This window comes from Apis mellifera, linkage group LG2 (assembly GCF_003254395.2).
Source record: "Apis mellifera strain DH4 linkage group LG2, Amel_HAv3.1, whole genome shotgun sequence".
Lineage (NCBI taxonomy): Eukaryota > Metazoa > Arthropoda > Insecta > Hymenoptera > Apidae > Apis > Apis mellifera.
Window position 1 is genome coordinate 14371980 of NC_037639.1, and position 24527 is coordinate 14396506.

Sequence of the window (24527 nt, forward strand, 5' to 3'; positions counted from 1 at the left end):
GGATCTTTATCGGTTCCTCTTTATTATTAGGAAGTGTATTAAAATCATTTCACACATGCTTCTTTCGAAAAGAAATAATTGAGCATAATTAATTTAACAAATTAAAAATCAGTTGGAATTAATAAATTAATGAATAATTATATAATAATGTGAATAAGTTCCTCGGATCTTTATCTCTTTATTATTAGGAAGTGTATCTATAAGTTTATATATAAAATTATTTCATGTATCTCGAGTATGCTACTTGCCCCTCTTTTGAAAAAATAAAATTCAGACGAATCATTGGAATTAACGAATTAACGAATAATAAGTATAGTATTTATAATAAATAGATTTCTCGAATCTTTATTTTATTATTGAAAAATGTATCAAAATCATTTCACGTATGTTTCTTTCGAAAAAAAGATTAGTTGAACGTGATTAATTTAACAAACTAAAGATCAGTTGGAATTAATGAATTAATGAATAATTATATTTGTGAATAGGATTCCTCGGATCTTTATCGTTTCCTCTTTATTATTAGAAAGTGTATCAAAATCATTTCACGTACGCTTCTTTCGAAAAGAAGAACGTGATAGTTAGACGACCATGATTACATTAACAAATTAAAGATTAGACAAATCGTTGGAATAAGTGTATCAAAATCATTTCACTTATTTCCTTTCGAAAAAAGGTTAATCGAGCATGATTATTTAACAAATTAAAGATTAGACAAATCGTTGGAATAAATGTATCAAAATCATTTCACTTATGTTCCTTTCGAAAAAAAGGTTAATGATTAATTTAACAAACTAGATGAGACGAATCGTTGGAATTAAGGAATTCAAGTACACTTTCCCCCTTTCGAGAAAAAGATTAGTCTAGCGCAAAGGATCGAGATTAGAGGGAAGGGAGTTAGCGGGGAGAGGAAAATGGATCGTTCGCAAACGAGTTTGAGAAATGTGGGGCGAGATCACCTTCTGTCGATGGTGGTGCGGGCGCCCCTTCCGCGGGCGGCGCACCTTCCGCGGGCGGCGCACCTTCCGCTGGCGGTGCCCCTTCCGCCGGTGGCGGTGCGCCCTCGGGCGGGGGCGCACCCTCGGCAGGAGGCGCGCTTTCAGCGGGAGGTGCCCCTTCGGCGGGAGGTGCGGCCGGCGCGCCCTCCGCTGGTGGCGCCGCTCCCTCCGCAGGAGCAGCTGGTGGCGCCCCCTCCGCCGGTGGTGCTGCCCCTTCTGCAGGTGCACCTTCTGAACAATTACATGCACCCTGGGTTAAGCTAACTAACATCTACTCTAATCTAAGGTGGCGAGGGCCAGAGTTCGTCTCAGCTCCCGTTCGACGATGGAGCGGTTCCCTCGCGTTGTTATCCCGTCGTATGAAAAACGTAAACGTAATTAAGATCGCAGAAAAGAATAAAATAATGAAAGTTAAAGTTTTATATACATCTATATTCTATATCTACGTAAAATAATAAAATTATTGAAAACGAGTAACGGATGCTCGATGCACTGACCTGCTGGGGGTGGTGGCGGCGCTGCCCCTTCCGCGGGTGGAGCAGGTTCCGATGGAGGAGCTGGCTCGGCTGGAGGTACCGGCGATGGCGTTGGCGATGGCGTTGGGGGTTCTGGCGACGGCGTTGGAGCGGCTTCAGGTGCGGGTGTCGGTGATGGCGTTGGTTGCGGAGGCTCGGGTGGCGGAGCTGGTTCCTCCTACGCGGGGAACAATAATAATACTATCTATCCCACGAAATCTCACACGAACGAAACACTCTTCAAAGAAATCATGCTTTCGATAATTTTTAATGGAAAATACGGACGAAAAACGAAAGAAAGAATCGTCGTAACGAGGATTTATTCTCGATCGAGATTTGATTCGAGATAAAATTACACGGCGCCGCGTTAAATCGTTCGATTTACGGTCATCGTGCATATTTCAGCCGCGTTAAAGGTCGTCTTTTATAGAGCGAATGATAATAACGGTGTCTGTGCAACAACGTTGTAGAGTTTGGCATCAGGGCGCGTGGCCATTCGATAATGTAAACCAATGGCCGCTCGCGATAACGAATATTGTCAAGATAATTAAACAATACCGTTCCAATGATAAACATTGCCACGATAATTTGAATGCGCGAACGAGCTTCGTTTCGCAATATTATACGCGGGTAATATAATTCTGAATTCGTTGTAAAAAAGAGAGAAGGAAGAAAAAAAAACATTGGCTCACGGATTATCGCGGCAGATGGCGTTATTCTCTCGGCCGGAGAAGGACAAAATTTTGGAGGGGATAACACGATGACCGTAAACAATGAACAAATTGTAACGAAACGTAAGCGAAAAAGCCTATTTAGCGAATCGTAATTAAGCGAGATTTGATTGATGTTCAACCTACCGTTTGCTCGTTTCTCGATTGCAAATTCAATTTCTATGGATTATTCTTCTCGCGAAACTCGAGTGAAAAAAAAAAAAAAAAGGAGAAATTAAATCGAACGATATCGACAATCTATCGTGTCGTTGAGCTTAGAACTTAGAACTCGAGAACCTTTCTTACGATATAGGCATCGTCGATATTCGTAAGACGTGGCGTAAAATTTCTCGGTTGAATGTACTCGCTGCACGCCTCGCCATTCGACACGCCTCATTGGCTCTTTGACGTGTTTACAACCTTTTCGAGAAGCGAAGCCTTCGAACGTGATAAAAATTTCGTTTCTCGCGCGAAAAAAAATCTTAATAATCACGATGATTGAGCCGTGTACGTGAAATTAACGCTACTTTCGACGAAAGTTTCCAATACGACGAACGTACGATTCTTGTATAAAAATTACGATAAACTTAATCGAAGGCGACAGTTCTAAAGCGACGTCCGTAATTATTTTTTTATTTTACTTTATTTTACTCGAAGAGAAAAGGAAAAAAAAGAAGACTGTCCCCTTTGATCGTGAAAAGAAACATAGAAACATAAAATTCCGAAACGAAACGAGGAAGCGGAAATAGTAACAAAACTATTGGGATGGTGGGAAATAGGGGAATGAACACACAGCCACAATGTATTTTCATCAGTTGTTAAATATTTTGATTTACAATAAATCTTAAGTAACGATTTCCCTTCCTTGTTATATTCCAATTACGTTCCATTTCTCCCTTCATCCGGTTCACATAGAATTACGAATCAACATAGTGATGCACAGTGAGGATTGACAGTGTACAAAAAAAAAAAAAAATATCGACAGAGACGGAGAACGATACAGGGTTTTTGTTTCCTTTTTTAAAAAAATATATATACATACATATATATCTCGTAGACGAACAGAAGAACAAGAAGAAGAAAAAAAAAAAAGAAAAAAAAGAAATCGGTCAGTCACAAAATTCTGAATTTCTCTCTTTGGATTAGAACTCTTGGGAAACGAAAGATATCGGATGATGAATTCTCTTGATACAAATATCTCGAGGAATCCATCGTGGACGAAACATTACTCGGCACACATCTTTTCTTTTCTTTTTTTTTTTTTTCTCTTTCTTTTCTTTTTTCTATATACGTGCATTTCGGGAGTTGTAACATTTTCGTAATATTTCATCGAGTTAATCGAGACAACAAGAAGAAGAAAAAAAAGAAGAGAGAGAAAGAGAGAGAGAAAAAAAGAATGAATAAAAAGAAGTAGCAATGAGGAAGTGCTTTGTTGCTTGTTGCGAGATGTTATCTGGATGGATGGATGGACGATCCCTTCTCGAAAAAAAACTTCTCGAGAACGAGCGTAAACGTGAATAGCCTCATGCCTCGACCTCCTCCTCCTTTACCTTCTTTTCCTCGCCTTTCTTCGACCAGTCGGGCTTCTTCTGCAAATTTTCAGAAAACGTACGTGAGATCGGTCGTTGTTTATTGAACACATAATTCGAATTGAAATTCGCACACGTCAGGGTCCGGGCTGGTTAGCTGTGTGGTTGCTAAACTTTCGCAAAGCAGGGCGTGTAACGGGGGTGCCATTTTCACGGGAACAGTGGGGTAAGAGTGGGGAAGAGGGGGCTAAAATATTCGCGAAAAATTCACAAAATAAATACCGAAAATTGTTAAAAATCTCTCGTATTCGATCGGTATTACGTTCGTTCATGATCGATATCGTTTCTTTTTTCTTTTGCTTTGGAAATTCAAATTCGATTACAATGCAAACCGAGGTGCTAAAAACTCTAGATTCTTCTCTCTTTATTTGAAAAGCCGTGCACAATGTTAGCGAAGAAAAAGAAAAAAAAAGAAAAAAAGGGAAAGGTGCGAGAGAAGTGTGTCCGTGAAAAAAAAAGAAAAAGATGAAAAAAGATGAAGAAAGGAAAGCTCGATACGCTCGATTCTTCTCGAGTAACGAGATCAAAAATCTTGCTGAAGAGAGAGAGATAGAGAGAAAGAGAGATAGAGAGAGAAAAGATTAATCTTCGTTTAATAAAAACACGAATTATGTACATACGTCGCGATTCGTATTCGTTAAAGGGGCGTTTGGCAAGCGTTTATTCTACTAGTCTAATCCTACTTAACATTTCCTTGCGTTCGTTCGTTCTCACACAATCCCTGGTACAATATCTACTTTATCTACTAACAATAATACACGCATCTATTATTATTATTATTATTATTATTTCATCTCTCAACAACTAAGAAATGCATGCCGATCTACGATCTGATCGTTTAAAGCCTTTACCTTATCTTTTGACGCGTTCTGCGAACATAATGCAAGAGCAACATCATTAGTCGACAGATAAGAGACATGGACAATTATTAGAGCGTATACATACTAATTAATAACTTAAAGATTAAGAGGTCGATCGTGACTCACTTCGATCGCTCGAGGTCCACCCGGATCGTTCGTTTTCTCGTGCTCTTCGTCCGAACGATCGATCATGAATCACGCTCGACGAAGAAAGAAAATGGCGCAGATCGAGGCGTGCATCGATCGTTCGTTTAATCTCTTTCTTCTTTGTATATACACACACACACACACACACATATATATATATATATATGTGAATGTAAATTTTTAATTCGAAATCGAATGATCGATGCACGGGCTCGAGACAGAAAAAGTATTCAGACGGGACAACAATGTGACTACACATGTACAGCCTGGAAGCATGGCAGCCGAAACAACGATGCGCGGATGTGAAGGCTAAAGCTGCAAAAGAGCTTATTGGAGAAAGAGTTTTAATTGAGTTAAAGAGTGAAACAACGCGCGACACTTTTCCACCGCGTTTTCGTTCCGATCTATATATCCTCTGTTGTTGTTCTTGTTCTTGTTGTTCTTGTTGTTGTAGTAGTACGTGTTGTTGTACACCGATCCTTTTTCTCCTAAACGATAAAAGGGTATACTTTGCGTACAATAAAGGAGCCGATTAACAGGGTTTAAAAAAAAAAAAGAGAAGATAAACGAAATGAAACGAAGAGAAACGGGTGAATATAGTATTTTAAAGAGAAGAAGAATGATTCGAAGAAGAAGAAGAAGAAAAAAAAAGAAAATAAAGAAGAGAAAGAAAGGAGAAAAGATAGATAGAGAAGGAGATAGAACAGGCACTTGTGAGTAAAGCGCTTCTGCGATTACGTACGAAACGAAGAAGAAATTCTGTCAGTCTTAAATATATTTTGTATAAGCCATTCTCACCTTTTTTTTTTATATACATTGCTTCTTTTTATTCGTTATTATTATTTTTTCTTTTTTTTTACATCGCGTCTTTTTCACCGGTTATTTATCATCATCGTCATCATTATTATTATTATTATTATTATTATCAACGCTTAAAATTAAAGTCAAATCATGTGAAATGGCGTTAAAAGTGAGAGAAAGAGAAAGAAAGAGGAAAGAAAGAGATAAGAAGAAGTAGACGCGTAAGTAAAAGCAAATTAAGGTATATATAACCTCCGATTATTGAGCATATATACGCTACATATGTATATACTATTGTATAAAATATATGGATGTATAAAAAGATGATGGAGCTTAGAGAAAAAAAAAAAAATTAGTGGAGCAGAATGGAAACGATTCTCGATAAAGCTCGACCCATTCTTATCGGTTATCCCCGTAATAAAATTCTCAGGATCGCATTCTTCTTCGTTCACATCTCAGGTTTTTTATGGAAGAGAAGAGAGGGGGGATCTACGATATTCGCGGAGGATCGAGCTACGGTTCGTCGAGTATGGTTCCCATACGCGAAGGAAAAAAAAAGAAAATATATTGGAATAATGAAATAATGAAATGAAAAGAGAGAGAGAGAGAATAATGATCAAGGAATAACAACGAACTATCGATCGAGAGGATCGGAAGAGTATGAAATAACTTCGAAGGAAAAAGTTGTTTCTTTCGACTTTATATCGATTATTGACACAATTTTTATTCTTCGGGGTTCATTTTTTTTTTATTTATTTATTTCTTCTTTATTTTTCGAACGTCGTTTGAATTTTGAATTTTAAGAAAGAAAAAAAAGAAGAAAAGACAAATCCTCGGCTTCAAATCACCTAAAAACGTGTGTATTTTCTCTCGTTATTACAATAATCCTCGACGATTTAGGCACGATTTTTCAGGATACAATAATAATAAAATCGAAATAAGGTAGAATATGAATAGACCAGAGACTGATGAAGCGATACATAATCAGGGGGTGGGTAGGTGGGGGGGTGGGGAAGAGTAGAAAACGAGAAACGTTTTTCCACCAACTATTATCATCTCCCCCTTTTTGCTTTTCTAATTCACGTTGTGTGTGTAATTCACGTTGTGTTAATGTTGATTCTCTCTTTTTTTTTTTTTTTTTTTCTATTTTATTTTTTTTCTTATTAAATCTGTGTTTCACTCGATGGCCGATGTGTATACGCGTGTGAGTATAGTTTTTTTTTCTTTTTTTCGATTCGCTCTCTTTTTTTTTATTATTTTGTTTTTTTTTTACACGTTTATCTCGTGTTTATTTTCGTTTTGTTTTAAATCTATTTCTTCGTCTGCCACTCTGCCTTCTCGGACTTCTTGGGCTGTGGAGAACAACACAATTGCCTAGTCAACTATCACTACAACTGGGAGGGGGGAGAGGGAACTTATACGAAAATATGGACGGTGCCCCTTTCGGGAGATCGACCGATATATTTCTAAATTTCGCTTCGAATGTAACGAATACACAAACAGACAAGATGAGACGAGATGAGGGTCTGATCTCCGTGGAAAGGAAGGGCGCGTCCGTGAATGATCAAAATTCTACGAATACAAGGAAAAAAAAAACCTGCTGATCGGGTTTTTATACACGGAAAGAAAACCAGAGCCACAAAAACTGTCTTTCTCAATGGCTGGAAAAAAAACGTGATTGTGTCGACCCCACCCGTCGTATGGCGAAAAAGAAAACAAAAAAGAAGAGGAAAAAATATTCAAAAATCATTCGAAAAAATTTTAACCATTGTAATCTCGCTCGTGTACAAATACAAGACTGATATTTAATCCGAAAACAAAGTGCAAACGTCATCGCGAAGCCTTGTATTCTTCCTACGAGCAAGAAAAAAAACGAAAAAAGAGAAGAAGAAGAAGAAGGAGCGGATAATTCGCGCGCAACGAAAGACCAAAGTCTGATGAAGGACGAAAAATGTGATTGCCATCGACGGGGAGGTTGGGAAAAAAAATGTCTAAAGTTAAGAAAAAAAAAAATAAATAAATAAATTTCGAATTAAATCGAAAACGATCGCTCTTACCTCCTTGTCTTCCTCCTCGAGGGTGAACTCCTTCTTCTTAACCTGTTTAAGCTGGTTACGGAAGTTGAACTCGGCCGCTTTCTTCTGGAGCTTGGCGAACTTGTTCTCGTACTTGGACACTTTCTTCAGCGTTGGTTTCATGCTAAATCACGTTCACAGAGAGAGTTATTAGACACAGTATTATACACGCGTGTATATGTAACATATATATATATGTGTACAACGGTTGGACGAAGAAGAAGAGTTTTACTGTGAAAAAGTGTGTCTACTTACAATTTACCTCGGAGGTCGTTCACCTGGCTGTTCAAGTCCGCGATCTGCAGCGATCGAACATTTGATATTAGATTTAAGCCTCGTGTTGAGATCGAAACGAGAATTGTGATCATGCTTAAATTTCTCGTTTAAATCGTGGTAATAAACTAAAAGGAAAGTCGAAACGACACCCTTCTCAAAACTTATCTTGTGATAAATATTTAAAAACTCGAAGAAAATCCCTTTAAAAATCTTCTCGACGAATCGAAATTAATCGATCGTTTTTCTTCTTTTTTTTTCGAGAGGGCAATCGTTCGTCGACTTTACCCCAACGGGATAAAAAACGCCGATGGAAGAACGGGATAATTGCGTAGAATAAGAAAAGAAGCAGTTCTTCGATTCTTTTTTTTAATCACAATTGGCGCAAATTCACAACATGCCGGCACACGCGCACTCAACGACACAGCAGGCAAAAATGGAGAAAAGCATCTGGGGGGACACGTTACATCGAGATCAAAAATCAATCAGTCAGTCAAGCGGACAGAAAGAGAAACAGAGAAGATAATCTGGAGCAGAAATTAGCGTGCTGCGACCTGCGTGCCAAGAAGCAGGCGGGGACAGGGCGTTTTGTGCATGGCGTGTGTGCACAATGTTTTATGGAGGATACAGAGATGATATTCGGTTAGCGATCTTCGACTCTCGAGTTATTGTCGAGATCGACGATTTATTTGGCCGATTAACTGCGATGCCGGGTAACAATATGATGGAGGGGATGATGAAGGGGAGAGAAGTGTTTGGACGGAAGGGATTATCGATGCAAAAAAAAGAAAAAGAAAAAGAAAAGGAACATTGGGAAGAGAAAAAAGATCGAAAAAACTAAACTAAACGAGTAAATCAAACCTGTATACATATATTACATATATATAGCCTGTTCAACGTCCCCCCACAGACAAAAATTGAACTGAAGGAGAAATGGCAAAGTTAGGCTATCGATCGAAATTAAACCTCTTGTATATACATATATCTTAAGTAATTTAATCTTTGTTTGTAAATTGAATTCGAGTATTTGTACTTAAAAATCCGCGAAAGAAGAGAGGGGGAGGGCTTTCGTCCGAAGGGGAAACCGAGACACGTTTCTACGTTCTTCCTTTTTCTTTTTTTATTTCCCACGAGAATACATTAGATTATCATATGTTAAAAATTGATAAATCTTTGAACCGTACTCGCGGGATGAATCTCGTCCCCGTGATCTTTATTTAAAACTTGCGTTCGATTAAGTAAACGAGAAGCGTGCCAATATATCTATCACTGTTTCTACCTGATTAATCAGTTTTTTTCTAAATTTCTAAAAAATTTTTCCGCTTTTTTCTAAGGATCTTTCGAACAAACTGATTTTCCATCTACGTTCGAACGAACGTTGTCCTCGGTCGGTAAAACTTGCTCCGGAAGCCACTTGTCGGATTCTTTTCCTCCGCTCTCCCTGTTCCGCCCGTTTCCTTTCTCGTTTCGTCCCCGTTCGCGGTTCACTCGGCGAGAAAGGCGGCCGGAATCGGTCAGAGGGAGGCGAGGGAAAGAAGGGAGAGGGGATGGAAGAAAGGGAAGAACGAATCACACGTTCAGAGTGAAACGAAGGTGAAAAACAAAAAGAGGAGAACGTATCACACTGTATACACTATATATATATATATATATAGAGGGAGAGGGGGGAGGAAAAACGAGAAACGGGACGTTGCGGCGATAGGACGTGAATTTCATTCTAGTGCCAATCAAGAGGGTGTAGCTGGTCACGATCAGCTCTTTGTCCGCAGAGGGGGTGGTGAGAAAAAAAAGAGATGTAAAAAAAGTCCACTACAATCCCTTTCCTGGCCGAAATAGAAATTCTGTTCCTCTCTCCAACGAGCGAATTTCCAACCAAGCTCCAAACTCTTTGATTCTCTCTTCTTCTTCGTGTCGAGGTGCACGAAGATATTTATCCGCGAGTGTTTCCAATTTTTCCAATTTCGTTTTTTTTTTCTTTTTCAACTTGGAAAGTGGAAAATATATATATAGAGGAGGCGGGGAAGAGGAACAGACTTCCGCCGGAAAGGATCCGCTATTTACAGGCCCAATTGAACACCATGACAAGAGGACAGTGACAGAGAGAGAGAGAGTGTGTCGAGTGGTGGTGCGTGCGAGTCGGTGCAAAATCATTTTTCGCTCGTCGAACACAACCAATCTATCGATCGTCACGTAGACGCGTGTACGTGTTCTCTTATCTTTCACGTCTCTTCCAACAACAACAACAACAACAACAGAGGGATATAACAACAACAAGAGACAAGAGACAAGAAACAAGAAGAAGAACAAGAAGAAGAAGAAGAAGAAGAAGAAGATTCGTATCGTTTCACGATCACAGACAGAAGGAGACAGAAGGTTGATTTACACGCGTGGTTGATCAGACCAGGAAAAAAAAAAAAGAAAAGAAAAAAGAAAAAAGAAAACAAGAGGCGACAAATAAGGAGAGGGCGGAGGGTGGACGGTTCCGGAGAATTTTCACAGCATGGCACTTCGCTCTCTCGTGATATTTTTCTCACTTGGTTCTCAAGATGGCCCACCTTCGTGAGAGTTAACAGTGGAATCAAGATAAAAAAGAAAAGCGTGGGAAAAGGGAGGTAGTAATAACAATACAATACAGCGTTTTGATTATCTACATTTTGGGGGCAGGAGGTAGGGGCGCAGTAGTTACGATATAATACACGGAGTGTATCTAATATAAATATATGTATATATATATATGTCTCAAACACAAATTCTGTGATCAAAAATTCCAAGGGGAAATATATTATAAATATAAAACTAGAGAGGGGGCGGGGGTGGGAAGGGGGCAGCGAAAAATTGTTTGCAAAATTGCAAAATTTCGTTTCCTTCTACGTACGTACCTACGTCGTTCTTTCTCAAATATTATCTTAATTTTTTCATCTTGTGTTTCTCTCAACGCTTCGACCTCTAATCAGCGTGTTTCATTTTTTTTTCACGTACAAGAAGCGTTTATATAATAATGGCCGTTAGGGCCATTAAACTCGTCTCGTCCCGTTTCGTGATCGATGTAAATGTATCTTAACGTATCTTAACGATATACGCAAGAAAAGAAAAAGAAAAAGAAAAAAAAAGGAAAGAAAGATCGTAAAGCGAAAGTTTTCCTTTTTTCTTTTCTTCCCTCACGGAGAGGAGGGGGGAATATGAAGTGCCATACTTCTCTCTCGCGACGTATAATAATAATAATAAAAATATCCTTGTACGCAAATTAAGCTTCGATTAAGCGAAATTAATAAGAGAAATGTTTAACGAGGCAACCGTTCTATTATTATTGAAGAGAAACATCGATTCGTATTCGTGATTGAATTGGCGATCGGCCGGAACCCAAGTTAATAAGAAAATTTTGCGATATTGGTAGAGCGTGAAAAAAAAAAGAAAGAAAGAAAGAAAGAAAATCGGTCCATGCTGTTAATTCTTCGACGTCTGCCCGAGTCGAAGAGAATTCCTTTGCGCGTGATCGCGAATTAAATTTCAAACTTTTTTTATTCGGCAAAGAGAAGAAAACTCTCGATCGAGTTAATCGAAACGTGGCACGAAGGCTTCGATCCAGACCGATCCAATTTCAGTTTCATATGCGATTCGATCGTCGTAGAAATCATCATCGAAGAAAGATTATTTTAATCGAGTTAATTTTTTCTTTTACGATTTACGAGGAAAATTATCATTTAAAAAAAATTCCTCGAGATCGATTACTTTGTTGTTTACACGTTTAAATACATATAAATAATTCCAAATAATTGATCGTTAGTAGGGAGCACAAGCCAAGCAGAAAATAATCAAATTGAATAAAGAAGAAGAAGAAGAAGAAGAAGAAGAAGAAGAAGGGTAGATAAACGGTATCGTCGAAAAAAAATCGTAGGGGGGAGAAGAAACGCAAGAAGCAACAGAAAAAAAGAATAAAAGATCGAAGAAGACAGAAAGAGAGAGACAGAAAGAGAGAGAGAGAGAGAGAGACAGAGAGAGAGAGAAGAAAAAGAGAGAGATAGAGATCAACGATGAGGGGGCGGGGGATGATGCAGAAGAGCAAAAAGTAGAAAAACACAGTAATCGAATAGAAGCGAGCAAAGAGGGGGGGAAACACGAAGAAGAAGACGTGAAATGTACAATGGGGGCCGATACGAACGATTCTTTTTTTTTTTTATCTTCTTCTTTTTCGCATTCCTTCTGATTTTCTTCCGATTTTGCACCGTACACCCACGCACGCACACGCGCACACACACGCGCGTAGTCTCACGCACACGCGTTTTGAATCACGCGTGAGATTTTTTTTTTTTTTTTCGAAAGGGATCAACTCAGCCCCTTCATGATGTGTTCTTTCTTTTTTTTTTTTTTTTTTTCCCCTCCCTTGACTTGTGTATGAACAATTCTTTTTTTTTTCAATTTTACAAGAAATAAAAAAAAAGACAAAAAAAAAAAGAAAGAAAGAAACTGGAAAGAGACAGAGAGAAAGAGAGAGAGAGAAAGAGAAAAAAAAGGGGGGGGGAAAGAATGATCGGAACAAAAGAGAGAAAAAAAGAAACTAAAAAACGAAAAAAAGAATCGAGGGGGGGTTCAACCAATCGTTCTTCAATTCATTCTTTTTTTTTTTTTTTTTTACTTTTTTTTGGAAAACAACGCGAATTTCTCATTTCACGATTCGTTTTTCTCGGCAAGAGAACGCGTTATGCGGTCGAGGGGGAGAAGGGCGAGGGGGGCGAGGGAAAAAAATCGGTTGCCGCGATCCCGATCGAAGGCAAAATCGTCAGAGATATTTCGTCACTCGAGACACTCGAGGAAAAATTGAATGAACGGGCGCGCAAAACGAAACGATGGATCTGATTCTAACTTCCGATAATCGTCCCCTCCATAAGCTTGCCCAGCCCTGATTCCAATATTTCTTTCGCGGGAAGCTTTCAGTTTTCTTGGCTGGTGGTTAGTTAGAAAAAGAAGCATAGGGAAGCCTATGTCTGCGTTATGTATATGATTAGAGTGAGAGAAAGAGATAGAGAGATGGAAATAAAATAAGATAGATAGAAATTAGAGAGATGGAAAGATAAATAGAAATTATAGAGAAGAAAAGAGCGACGGATATAATCTGTATATCTATAGATGATGAATAGATGGAAAAAGAGAAAGAAAAGAGAGAGAGAAAGAAAGGCGGAAGAAAGAGAAGAAGAAGAAAAAGAGAGGTAGATAAATAAATCGACGAGTTTCTTTCATTGAAGAAAGAAAAAATTAGAAAAAATAGAAGAGATGAAAAAAGGAGAGAGAGAGAGAGAGAGAGAAAAAAAAGAGCGATTGAAGAGTAAAGGGCAAAAAAATTTATGTCTTAATATCGAGGCACTTCATATTCATTTCGCGAAAAAAGAAAAAAGTTTTGTTCTTTTTAATTTTTATTTTTTTTTTCTTCTTTTATATATGTATATAGGAATTTATATGAGAATTAGATAATTTGAAAAGAAAAACTTGGAAAAAAGAGAGAAAAGGATAAAAAATGATAAAAAATCCCCGACTACAGGACTGACCAAGATTATACAGTATGGAGTAAAATTTGTTTGTAAACCGACAAGATTACAAGAGTGGAGAGAGCAAAATTGATCTTTGTTCTCGCGTTCGTTTTGTTTTCCGCTTGCCAAAAGAAAGAAAAAAAAGAAAAAAAAAAAATGTAAACGAGTTTTTTTTTTTTTTCTTTTCATCGTTCGATTTTTAGCTTGTCGAAAAAGCCACTCAACGTGTTCTCCAAGAGAAACATCGTGAAAGAGAGAGAGAGAGAGAAAGATAGAGAGAAAGAGAGAGAAAAAGAGAAAGAGAGAGAGAGAGAAAAAACTCAAATAAAAGACGTATATATGTACAGAAAGAGGGTGGAACAACGAGAGACAACGCGAAGAGAGAAATTGAGAGAGGGGTTGCACAAAAGAATGGCGTGCGACTGGGCGGTTGCTCTCTTTCTCCTCGCATTGTTCACCGTTCTTTTTTTTTTTTTTTTTTTTTTTTTGGTTTTGTTTTGTTTTGTTTTTGCTGCTTTCTTTTATTTATCTCCTGTACCTCGTAATCCCTTTTCCGAACTTCACGCTCCAAATCCCACTTCTGACCCTCACAAAGGTAGACGCGGTCGTAATACATTTGGCAAATCTCCCTCAAATCGTCTACAAAGAACATGGAGTGTCTCTCAGATATCTTCCACTCGTGATACGTTTTTACTTTCGCTAAATAGCCAGGAGGCGGGACGAGGGAAAGAGAGATTTTATCTTTCGTTTCTTTCTGTTCTATTTATATTTATATATACATATCCGATCAAAGGTTAATTTTGCAAATTTTACAGAAAATAAAAGTCTCTCGTTCCGCTCGTGCGGACAATAAAACTCGCATGGGAATCGAATGACCGATCGTTTTCTTTTTTTTTTCTTTTACTACGACGCGAACGTGACCTGCTCTGAAATCTCTCCTTTTTGTTCAAATGGAAATTGTCCTATTCGACCTCCATTTGTCCATCGAGACGTATACGAAGTTGCACTCCCTTGTAAACGCTTCCCTCGAAACTTCAATCTTCGCGACCATTGTCGAGGAAATTTGAGGGCAACCTCAACAACCAATCTCGAAACGAATATACATACATATATATATATATATATATAGAGTTGAAAATTCTGAAAGTATTTCTCTTCGAGATAGAGAGAGAAATAGATTAATAAGAGAGAGAGAGAGTGAAATTTCGAGGGTGCGTCGACCGGGAGGACTATATACGTAGAGGACGTCGACCAATCGCATTACGCGGTCGTAGACGTGGCAAAGTTAAATTAAAATCAAAAAAGAATCACGTGGGAGGCCAGAGATAAAAATAATCTGTGCAGGAGACTCGTTAGGCTTTTCTTCAGGCGAGCCGATCGTATTTACCTCGAATTCTTTCAACCTAATTTGCCTCTCGAGGTCAAACTTATCGCCCTCGAGCGCGTATACTCTGTTCCAATATGCCGAACAGATCGTCTGGAGCTCGGCTAAAAGAACAAAAGTTTCAGGATGGAGAACAAAATGCAAAAAGAAAAAAGAGAAAAGAAGGAAGAGAAAGAAAAAGAGAAGGTAGGTAAGAAAAAAAATGAGAAGGATGGTTTTCAGACTCATCCCTCGAATTCGATTGCGATTAAAAAAAAATCTGTTGTTTGAAAAATTACTTTTCTCACGGAAAAAGAGAAAATACTCGAAGATACTTTTTTTCTTACGTTTCACTTCTTACTTAAATATCGAATCGTAAGATCGATTCGTAAAAAAAAAAAAAAATATTCTTACCATTTACGGAAAATCTAAATCTTGTTGAGGGGTTAAACCGCGGGTGGAGGATAGAGAATCAAGGGAGATAGAAAAGAAAGAAATGAGATTTCTCGTGTTTTGAAAGCAAGAAGCACGAAGCTGATAACTGCGTGAACCTAACTCGAGAGTGTAGGAATCTAGGAGGAGAGGGATGGAATATTTATTCGGAACTGGCGCCAGAAGGTGATCTACGCGCAAATAAAAATCGAAATGAAAGAGAGAGAGAGAGAGGGAAAGGAAATAATTGTTCTACTTCAAATCGCTCAAGATAGGATCTAGGTATCAGCGTATTACGATATTATTATTACTTGACATTCTACCAGCTGCTGCGATTCTACGATTCGCATACGCGTGCCTGCTTTTCTTCTCTTTCTAAGATCATTATTACGTACGCTCTAGGAAGACGTTCTAAAACTAGTCAAAAAAAAAAAAAGAAATCTTGCGAATAATAACTACGTTAGAATTGGTGCGATTAGATGATTCAGCCTCGAGTATATGCCTAATTATCATCAACGTCGTTAAGATTAATCAACAACAGCCGAAACTTCAATTTCAATGAAGAAGAAAGAAAAAGAAAAGAAACTATTTATTATGTTTCTTGCTAGCAAAAGAAAAAGAAAAATGTCGTTGCGTACTAATGAGAGAAAAAAAAAAGAAAAAAGAAAAAAAGATCCAAGAAAAAAAAACACGATAGAAAAAAAGTGAGAACGGAATAGAGAGAAAGAGAAAAAGAGAGAAAGAGAGAGTGAGAGAGAGAGAGAGAACAAAAAAAAAGTCGTCTCTCCGTTTTTTGTTAATTGCAGCGTCGTCTGTTTTTTGTTTTTTTGTTTTTTGTTTTTTCTGCATCGAAAACTTTTCGACCTCGAAATCCTTCTTGGCGACTTCGTACTCAAGGTCGTACTTTTCCCCCTCGAGAGCGATGATCCTCTTATGATACTGGATCAGAATGGACTTCACGTTAGCTGTCAAAATTCCAAGTCACCTTGAAACATACTCCTTTTTCAAAGCAGGGTACGGACGATTTTAACCGATATGTGTATATATATATATATGTGTGTGTGCGTGTGTCTTTTGTTTCTCTACACATGTTTTTTTTTTCTTTTTTTCCCCCTCGATATAAATTTTCGATCGACTTGAAATAGAAATAGAAAGTGTGCAAGAAAGAATGTGTGTAAAAATAAAAACACGTGTTGCCATCAACCGGGGAGGAGGAGAACCGGGGAATAGAATAGAATAACGTGTGTTTTTCAAAGCAGGGGACGGGGGAAGAGGGGAGCAAGTGTATCGAAGCTGAACGAAATTTGTCAATTACGGAAAGTGTGAAGTGTCATCGATCGTATTTTTGAAAAAGATTCGACCCTGAAATCGCGATACAAATTCGAAAGAAAATTGGGGACGAATGGAGGCGATGTGAAGGCGATGTACATAGAAAGCAAAGAAGTAAAGGGAAAAAAAAAAAGACAGTAGCGTGCCTTTTAGCGTACATATTGAAATACATACACTGGGCTACTGGAAAAAAGAAAAATTTCGAAAAATTTTTCGAAATCAAAAAACCTCGAGAGTTAACCCTTATTGTTATACCTTTATAAAGAGCGGTATTATTTCCATCATACACGTGTAATAGCGTTTTTTTCTTTCTTTTTGCGACAACTTGTGAGACAGCATCACAAATCAAAGTTAATAAATCGTGAATGATTCACGATCGTTGCTTCAGCTTTGTAATCGTGTAAAAAAGAAAAAAATAATGATAAACGACGAAATTAGCATTAAAAGAACGAAGAGCAAAGATACATAGATATGGTGGTGGATAGAACGCGCGCACAGATATAAAATGCGAAACAGAAAAGAAATTGTGCTAGAAAGAATAAATATAGAGAATAAATAAAGAGATAGATAGATAGACAGAGAGAATAGATAGACAGAACAGCCGTGTTATGAAAGTGAGAGGAAACCATAGTTGAAAGTACCATAAATAAAAACGTATTATATATTATGTATAAAATATTATATATAGAAACACGAAGATAGACGAAATGCGAAGCTCGCGACACTTGCCCGGATCGCTTCGATCAAATTTACTTACTAATCGAAGTAGGAGGCGACAAGTTTTCTGAAAAAACTTGGGGAAGAAAGAAAGAAAGAAATAAAACGAAATAAAATAAAAGAAGGGGAAATAAATGAATAAACAAATGGTGGTAAAAGAGTAGAAATAGACTTTGGCTATTTATAAATAATCGCGATTGCGTAAGATCGGTCGCCCTTTTCGAGCTGTTTGCCAAAGTACCCAAGTACCCAAGACAAGATTCGTCATCGCGATTGAATGCAACCGGGCAAGCGCGTCGCATTACTCAAGTGCAACAACATTGAGCATCGTTACGATATATATATATGTATACGTACATACATATACATATATATATATATACGCGTGTGTGAATGCCACATCGTTTGCACGTATCGTAATGTAATTTCTCGCAACATTGTCCTTTCCACCCTCACGGGTAAGTACCTCGTAATCCTTCTTCTTAACAACATATTCGAGGTCGAATTTTTGATCCTCCAATGCTGTGATCCTATTGTGGTACTCGCGCAGCACGCGCTTCAGGGATTCTGTGTGGGACGAAGGTGAAAAAAGATCGGACAGAATTCATCATGTTTTTCTCTTTTTTTGTTTTGTTTTTTTTTTGTTTTTGTCAAAAATGATGGAAAAATCGATGATCGATTGAATTGGAGAAGTTTGTATTTATGTTATTGCAAAATTCACGATCGCCGAGCGCACGGCGGGAGGAGAAGGATCCTCTGAGGTAGGGGAAAAAAGAAAAATTTGTCTGTTTCCTCTGCTCGGGGGGAAAAAAACGAAGAGGTCGTCGTCTCGAGAGAACAAGAACGAGAAATGCGAGAATATAATGGGAAAAAGTGTGGAAGCGAAAAAAGAAAAAAAATTTACGACAACTGTATTCGCTGTAATATATCGCGTAATAATATGGATTGCTTCTCTCGCTTATCATCGGTATGTCTGTCGAAAAAAAAAAAAGAATAAAAAAAAAAGGAATATTTCTGTAGGAACCCTAGGGTCGATTGTTCGACCCTGACCCCTATCGAATTGTTAGCACTTGTCTGATCACGGCACCGATGAACCGAGAAAAAAAGACCGCGGTTATCCACGTGTTGTCGAGGAGAAATTGTTTTCAAGGGAAAGCGTTCAATGTACCTTCGCTAGCGTCGTCGACGTTCTTCGGCTTTCCGCAACGCTCCTCGATGATGCGCCTCCTCTCGGCCGCCTTTCTCTCTTGTTCCTTCTTCAATTCCTCGGCGGCTTTCTTACGCAGCAACAACTGAGGGTATACACGCGAATATATAACGTCGTTAGAATGGATTCGTAATCACGGGAGAAACAATTTGGAATGAAATTTCCAAAGAAATTCGAATAGGAATAGAATATTGTATAAAATAGAGAAATATGGAAATATCAGTTTAGAATCGTAATAACGTTAAGAAAATTAGGGGGACGGAATGGAAACTTACCCTAAGCTTCTTCTTCCTGTCAGGGGTCATGAAACCCTTCTTCGCCTTCTTGGCTTTGGAAGCCTCTTCGAGACGGGCGCGGACCTCCGCCCTCTTTCTGTCCGTCTCCGCCTGTTTCCTCTTCTTTTCCTACATTTTCCGTAAGCGAAACTCCCTTAAAATATCTTATCTGATAATAGATATCCGTATAAATGTTTAAACTCGACAAAATCTCATCCCTCGTGGCAAGTTACGCGTATTATTAGTATCCTATAATCGCGATTGAAATAAAAAGAGGGGAGAAAGAGAAACGGATAAAAAGAATGGAGAAAAAAAAAAAGAAAGAAAAAGCAGGCAAGATAATTAAAAATCTCGATCAGCGATTCGATAGGGTGGAAGGAAAAAGAAATAATCTGGAAACTTTCGGAACGCGACTCGAAACGAGCCCTTGATACGAAAACTGTCGCGAAAGTCATTCAAGATTAGCGAGACTCGACAAGTTATTGAAAAAGTTTCAGCGATCAGGGCTATCCTTCTCTGCTCTACTTAAAGTTTCATCGATAGTTCGCCCCCTTCTCTTACGTACATCCTCGAGACGTTTTCTCTGTAAAGGAAAAAAGACAAAAAGGGATCGTGAGAAAAATCTTTGCTATCTTTTCTATCAGCGGAATACGAAACGTCGATCGATGAATCGATGATAGTAAAGATCAAGATCATCTATGGGTGAAATTTTTTAACCGCTTTAAACGTTTCGAATTCCGCTTCTCGAAATTGTGGCAAAGCGGTCGAAAAGAAGCGTTCGTATTCTTCGCAACGAAATGCTGTAAAGATATGTGCGAAAATATGTTAATCGTGATTCGCAAGTATAGAAAGTATGTGCAATAAAGATATCGATAATATTCTTTGCAACAGTGCGGAAAGTGTTAGTGTAAAAATAGGCAAATGTAGAAAGTATGTGCAATAATGATATTCTTTGCTACAATATAGAAAGTGTACAATTATATATTAATCGCGATTCATAAATATAGAAAGTATACGATAAAATCTCGATAATGTTCTTTGCAAAAACTGCTAGTGTGCAATAAAATCTCAATGATATTCTTTGCAACAATATATAGAAGTAAGTACAAAAATATGTTGATCGCTGATAAATATGGAAAGTATGCAATAAAATCTCGATAATGTTCTTTGCGAAAACTGCTAGTGTAAAAAGTATGCAATAAAATCTTAATGATATTCTTTGCAATAATATAGGAGTAAGTACAAAAATATGTTGATCGCTGATAAATATGGAAAGTATGCAATAAAATCTTGATAATATTCTTTACTGCTAATGTAAAAAGTGTGCAAAAATAATTAATCGTGATTCATAAGTGTGCAATATCGAAAGTGCTAGTATAAAAAGTGTGCAATAAAATGATATTCTTGCAACAATATAGGAGTAAGTACAAAAATTGATTCATAAATATGGAAAGTATGCAATAAAATCTCGATAATATTCTTTGCGAAAACTGTAAAAAGTGTGCAAATATGGAAAGAGTGTAATAAGATCTCAATGATATTCTTGCAACAATATAGGAGTAACAAAAATATGTTGATCGCGATTCATAAATATGGAAAGTATGCAATAATATTCTTTACAACGATACAAAAACTGTTAGTATAAAAAGTGTGCAAATATAGAAAGTGTGCAATAAGATCTCAATGATTTCTTTGCAACAATGCAATATATAGGAATAAGTACAAAAATATGTTGATCGTGATTCATAAATATAGAAAGTATGTAATAAAATTTCGATAATATTCTTTGCAACAGTGCAGAAAGTGTTAGTGTAAAAATAGGCAAATGTGGAAAGTGTGCAATAATGATATTCTCAATGATATTCTTTGCTAATATAAAGTGTGCAAAAATAATTAATCGTGATTCATAAGTGTGCAATCAAATCGAAAGTGCTAGTATAAAAAGTGTGCAATAAAATGATATTCCTGCAACAATATAAGAGTAAGTACAAAAGAGTAAGTACGTTGATTTATAAATATGGAAAGTATGCAATAAAATCTCAATAATATTCTTTGCGAAAACTGTAAAAAATGTGCAAATATGAAAAGTGTACGATAAAATCTCAATGATACTCTTTGCAACAATATAAAAGTAAGTACAAAAATAAGTAATAAAATCTCGATAATATCCTTTGCAACAATTCAAAAACAGCAAGTATAAAAAGTGTTGAAAAATAAGTTAATCGATAAGTGTGGAAAGTGAATCTCGACAATATTCTTTGCACCAGTGTAGAAAGTGTTAGAATAGTGTAAAAAGTGTGCAAAAATAGGCAAGAGTGGCGAATGTGCAATAGAGAATCTCTGTATATTCGTATTTTTGGTTCGCAGAATATTTTGGCATCGAGTGTCACGCGATAATTTGTTCGCGTTTCGCGCGTAAATATCGTCGAGTAACATCGATGACACAATATTTAATAATACACATATAAAAACAGGCACAAGTATACATGCTGTTGGCACACAAGGATTAATTAATATTGTCGAGGGAGAATATTCTCCGCGACAACATTGTAGTAAATCTATTTAGTTACCTCTTTCCGAGTTACTACGTGGCAGCTTGCGTTTTTTCTAGCCAATCTACGTAATACTATTCTCTAATCCTCGATTACAGAAGGAATAATGAGGACAAACATTTAGACAAACAGTTCTTCGTGTATCTTGAGAAAGATATACGTGTATATATATTCGAAAAGTCACGGAAAGAGCGCCCCCTTTTTCACGAATGCTATCACTTTGATTTACATTTACGAACGAGTCTCCAAGATTTACGAGTTGTCGAAAAGTCTTTTCTTATCTTGGAGGGGGGGCGAGGGTTGATATCTTCCATTCGAACGCAAAATCGAGGGTTGAGAAATACGAGTTACGCGAGTATCGATGTTGCATTCTCGCAATCACCACCAGTCTGGAAGATGTGTTACAGGGAAGGAAAAGTTATCGGAGAGGGGGGGAGAAGCGTGAAATAAGAGGGAAGGGAAAAGATGGTGGAACAAATAAGGTGCATAGGGGGGGGGGGTGGCGCGACTCGCGGTGGTAAATAATGTTGAAATAGGAGGGAGAGCCGGGGCGATAAATCAGAGAGGGAAAAGTCTCTCGGGGGCCGAGGTCTCCTCGTAATATTTCCGTATTTATCTTTTATTCGTGGACGTTGGATGGGGCCGGTTACCGCGTTTAACGGGGCGCTCTGTAACGTGTACTTTCGCAAAGATGGAATAACTCTTACGTTACGAGATGTTATCCATCGGGAAAGGGAACAGTTTCTCGAATAATCTCTCTTCCCGATTTTTCGCGGGGAATAAAATTTCCGTCCGAGGGATGATTCGATTCTTTCCATCCTTCTTTCTCGAAAAATCGCGTTAAATTGATCGCGAGGGAAGGAGAGCGGAAAAGAGACGGTTAAAACCGGGCGAATTTCGCAAAGTTTTTCGCGAAAAGGGAAGGAAGAATTGCGAGGAATAAAATTCTCCTCGTGTTATACACATGTAGAGACGCGATAAGAATGTATCAATGTTTCGTACAGTTTATATTAAGTTGAAAAGAAAAAAATAGTAGGACTCGGTCGGTTTGAAGTCCAATCAAGGCTGACTCGTTATCGTTATAAAGAGAAAGCCTTTTGTTAATACAAAAAAAAAGGAACACGTTTGCTAAAATCTACGTGACAAAATACAGGATAAAATATTATGTTAAAAAAAATTCCAAAATGAAAAAAGGAAAAAAAGTCACTCGTCCTTCGTTCGACACGTTCACAGACTGAGGTGTGGTTTTAACGAAAAATTAGAATTAATATCAATATATATTTTCCTACGAATTAAACGATCACGAAACGACGACGATCATTTCACAAGCACAAAGCGCACGAGCAATGCGTACCTTTCAATCTTTGTTAACTGTTTACTGCAGGATCCGAGGTGAAAAAAAAATCCATCGTTCCATTTTTCGTGGAAACCCATGAAATCGACGAAGACCACCATGGTGATGATGACGAAGAGGCGCATGAAAATGTGGAGAAAAATAATCAATTAAGATTAATTTGCACGATGAGAAGAAGAAGAAAAAAAAAAAACCATCTCGAATTATCAGAGCGCATCCTGCGGTGGAGGAAATCCCGATCGACGATCCCGCGGAGGAAAAATTTTTTCCGATGATACCCACCTAACCTCGTCGTCCGCCATCGTGGTGCTACCTGGCTGCTACACCCGTCTACCTAAAAATAAAGCGCAGAGGGGGATGTTTCACGTATCCGTGGCAAAATGATATTCGAATCGCGACAGGGAATCGTATTAAAATAATATCGTTTCGGTGACACGGATCACAAGCGAAAAAAAACACATTGCACATTGTTAAATATAAACCGCGGGCGAGAAAGGAAGATGAGAGATGACGAGGGGAGAGGTTTTCGATTTACGTCATTGAGGGGAATTTCTTTTCCCTTTTTTTGTCGGGCTGCTGTCGAACCGGTGATAACCTGTTCCTGTAAATCGACGCGATAAATCCTACCTTCTGAACGTAAATTTTACGTTCCTCTCCTCTCCTTCTCTCTCGATGCAGCAGAAGAGAGAGAGAGAGAGAGCAAAGGTATAGAATATCCGGTGCTCGAAAATAGACGCGGCCCGTCCCCACTTTTCGATCCGTCGCCGAGACGTCGCTACGTCGACGATCCAAATTTGGATGCAACGACCCGCTAGATCTCTCTCTCTCTCTCTCTCTCGTATCCCTCGACGCTGCTCGATTCGATGGCGAAAAACAGATCGAACAGCGGAGGGAAAGGAGAAACGTCGAGGAAAGGAAGGATTTCGATAACGTGGAAATACGATATTATTTCCACGATGTGGAAATCGCAGCGACGTATTTTTTTTTCCTTCCTTCTTCCTTTTGGAAATGGAGAAGAGAAATTTATACGAGATTGAGATTGATATTTAAATGTCAAGGAAGAATAAATTTCCTTTTTTTCTAATTCGAGAAAATACGATAATGGGAAAGAAAAATTCGAAAGTAATTCTTGGCGAGCAATGACGCTAATAAATCGGAGATAAACTGTTCGAGAATGGAATAAAATAAACAAATTCACCAATTGTGAATTAATAATTCCCGCGTTCGATTCAAGAGGAGGAGGAAAAGAGGAACTTAATCAAAGGATTCGTTCGCGAATTTGAATTTTAATGATAAAAATCGCGACCTTCGATTCAATCCAATCGTCCCTTGACCAACAGCCAAAAGCTGTGAAATAAAATCGCCTCGAAATCGCCCATCCACGGAAATTTCATTTGAATCAAGCCGGCAAACCAAGTTTTAAATTTGTAATGGACGATCGCCCTCGCTAAGTATAGATTCCCCCCTTTCGTTCGAGCCATTCCAAGACACGTCCCAGAGTTGCCGCGATCGAGTGTGCCTCGTCTCCGATGTCAAAGAGGGATCCGTAAAAATAGAAAACAAAAATAAAAAATATACATATATAGCTTATTCTATCTTGTCTTAACAATAATATGTATTTCTTTCCTTTTTCTTTCCTCCCCTCGGAGAAAAGTGGAGCACCTGTCGAAGCGAAACAACCGGTTGTTTCTTTTTTTCTTTTTTCCTTCTTCAGAATCGAAAAAAAAAGAAACGACAAGCGACGAATATATAAAATATATCGAAACACGTAGGTCGAAAGAAATTCGATTGTGAACCTCTCCGTTGGAATG

At 38.0% G+C, this 24527-nt stretch overlaps 1 protein-coding gene across 21 annotated transcripts in view; it reads right to left on the reverse strand.

Moving 5' to 3' along the window:
• TpnI (troponin I) overlaps positions 1 to 24527 on the reverse strand; it is a 28165-nt gene that overhangs the window by 2939 nt on the left and 699 nt on the right. For 5 of the 21 annotated variants that reach the window (XM_026446366.1, XM_016917983.2, XM_006568668.3 and 2 more), the window contains exons 2-12: positions 23004 to 23050; positions 19376 to 19393; positions 18811 to 18939; positions 18497 to 18620; positions 17795 to 17895; positions 7948 to 7991; positions 7675 to 7816; positions 4661 to 4678; positions 3771 to 3809; positions 1493 to 1688; positions 957 to 1226 (exon numbers count right to left, since the gene is read on the reverse strand). In XM_026446366.1, coding sequence (XP_026302151.1) covers positions 957 to 1226; positions 1493 to 1688; positions 3771 to 3809; positions 4661 to 4678; positions 7675 to 7816; positions 7948 to 7991; positions 17795 to 17895; positions 18497 to 18620; positions 18811 to 18939; positions 19376 to 19393; positions 23004 to 23018 — 1096 coding nt within the window. In that variant the 5' untranslated portion in view covers positions 23019 to 23050. Of the gene's footprint in view, positions 1 to 956; positions 1227 to 1492; positions 1689 to 3021; positions 3810 to 4660; positions 4679 to 6741; positions 6970 to 7674; positions 7817 to 7947; positions 7992 to 14025; positions 14127 to 14874; positions 14976 to 16146; positions 16248 to 17794; positions 17896 to 18496; positions 18621 to 18810; positions 18940 to 19375; positions 19394 to 23003; positions 23051 to 24527 lie in introns of those variants that run through there. The other 16 variants (XM_016917986.2, XM_016917987.2, XM_006568671.3 and 13 more) reach the window with 15 other exon arrangements.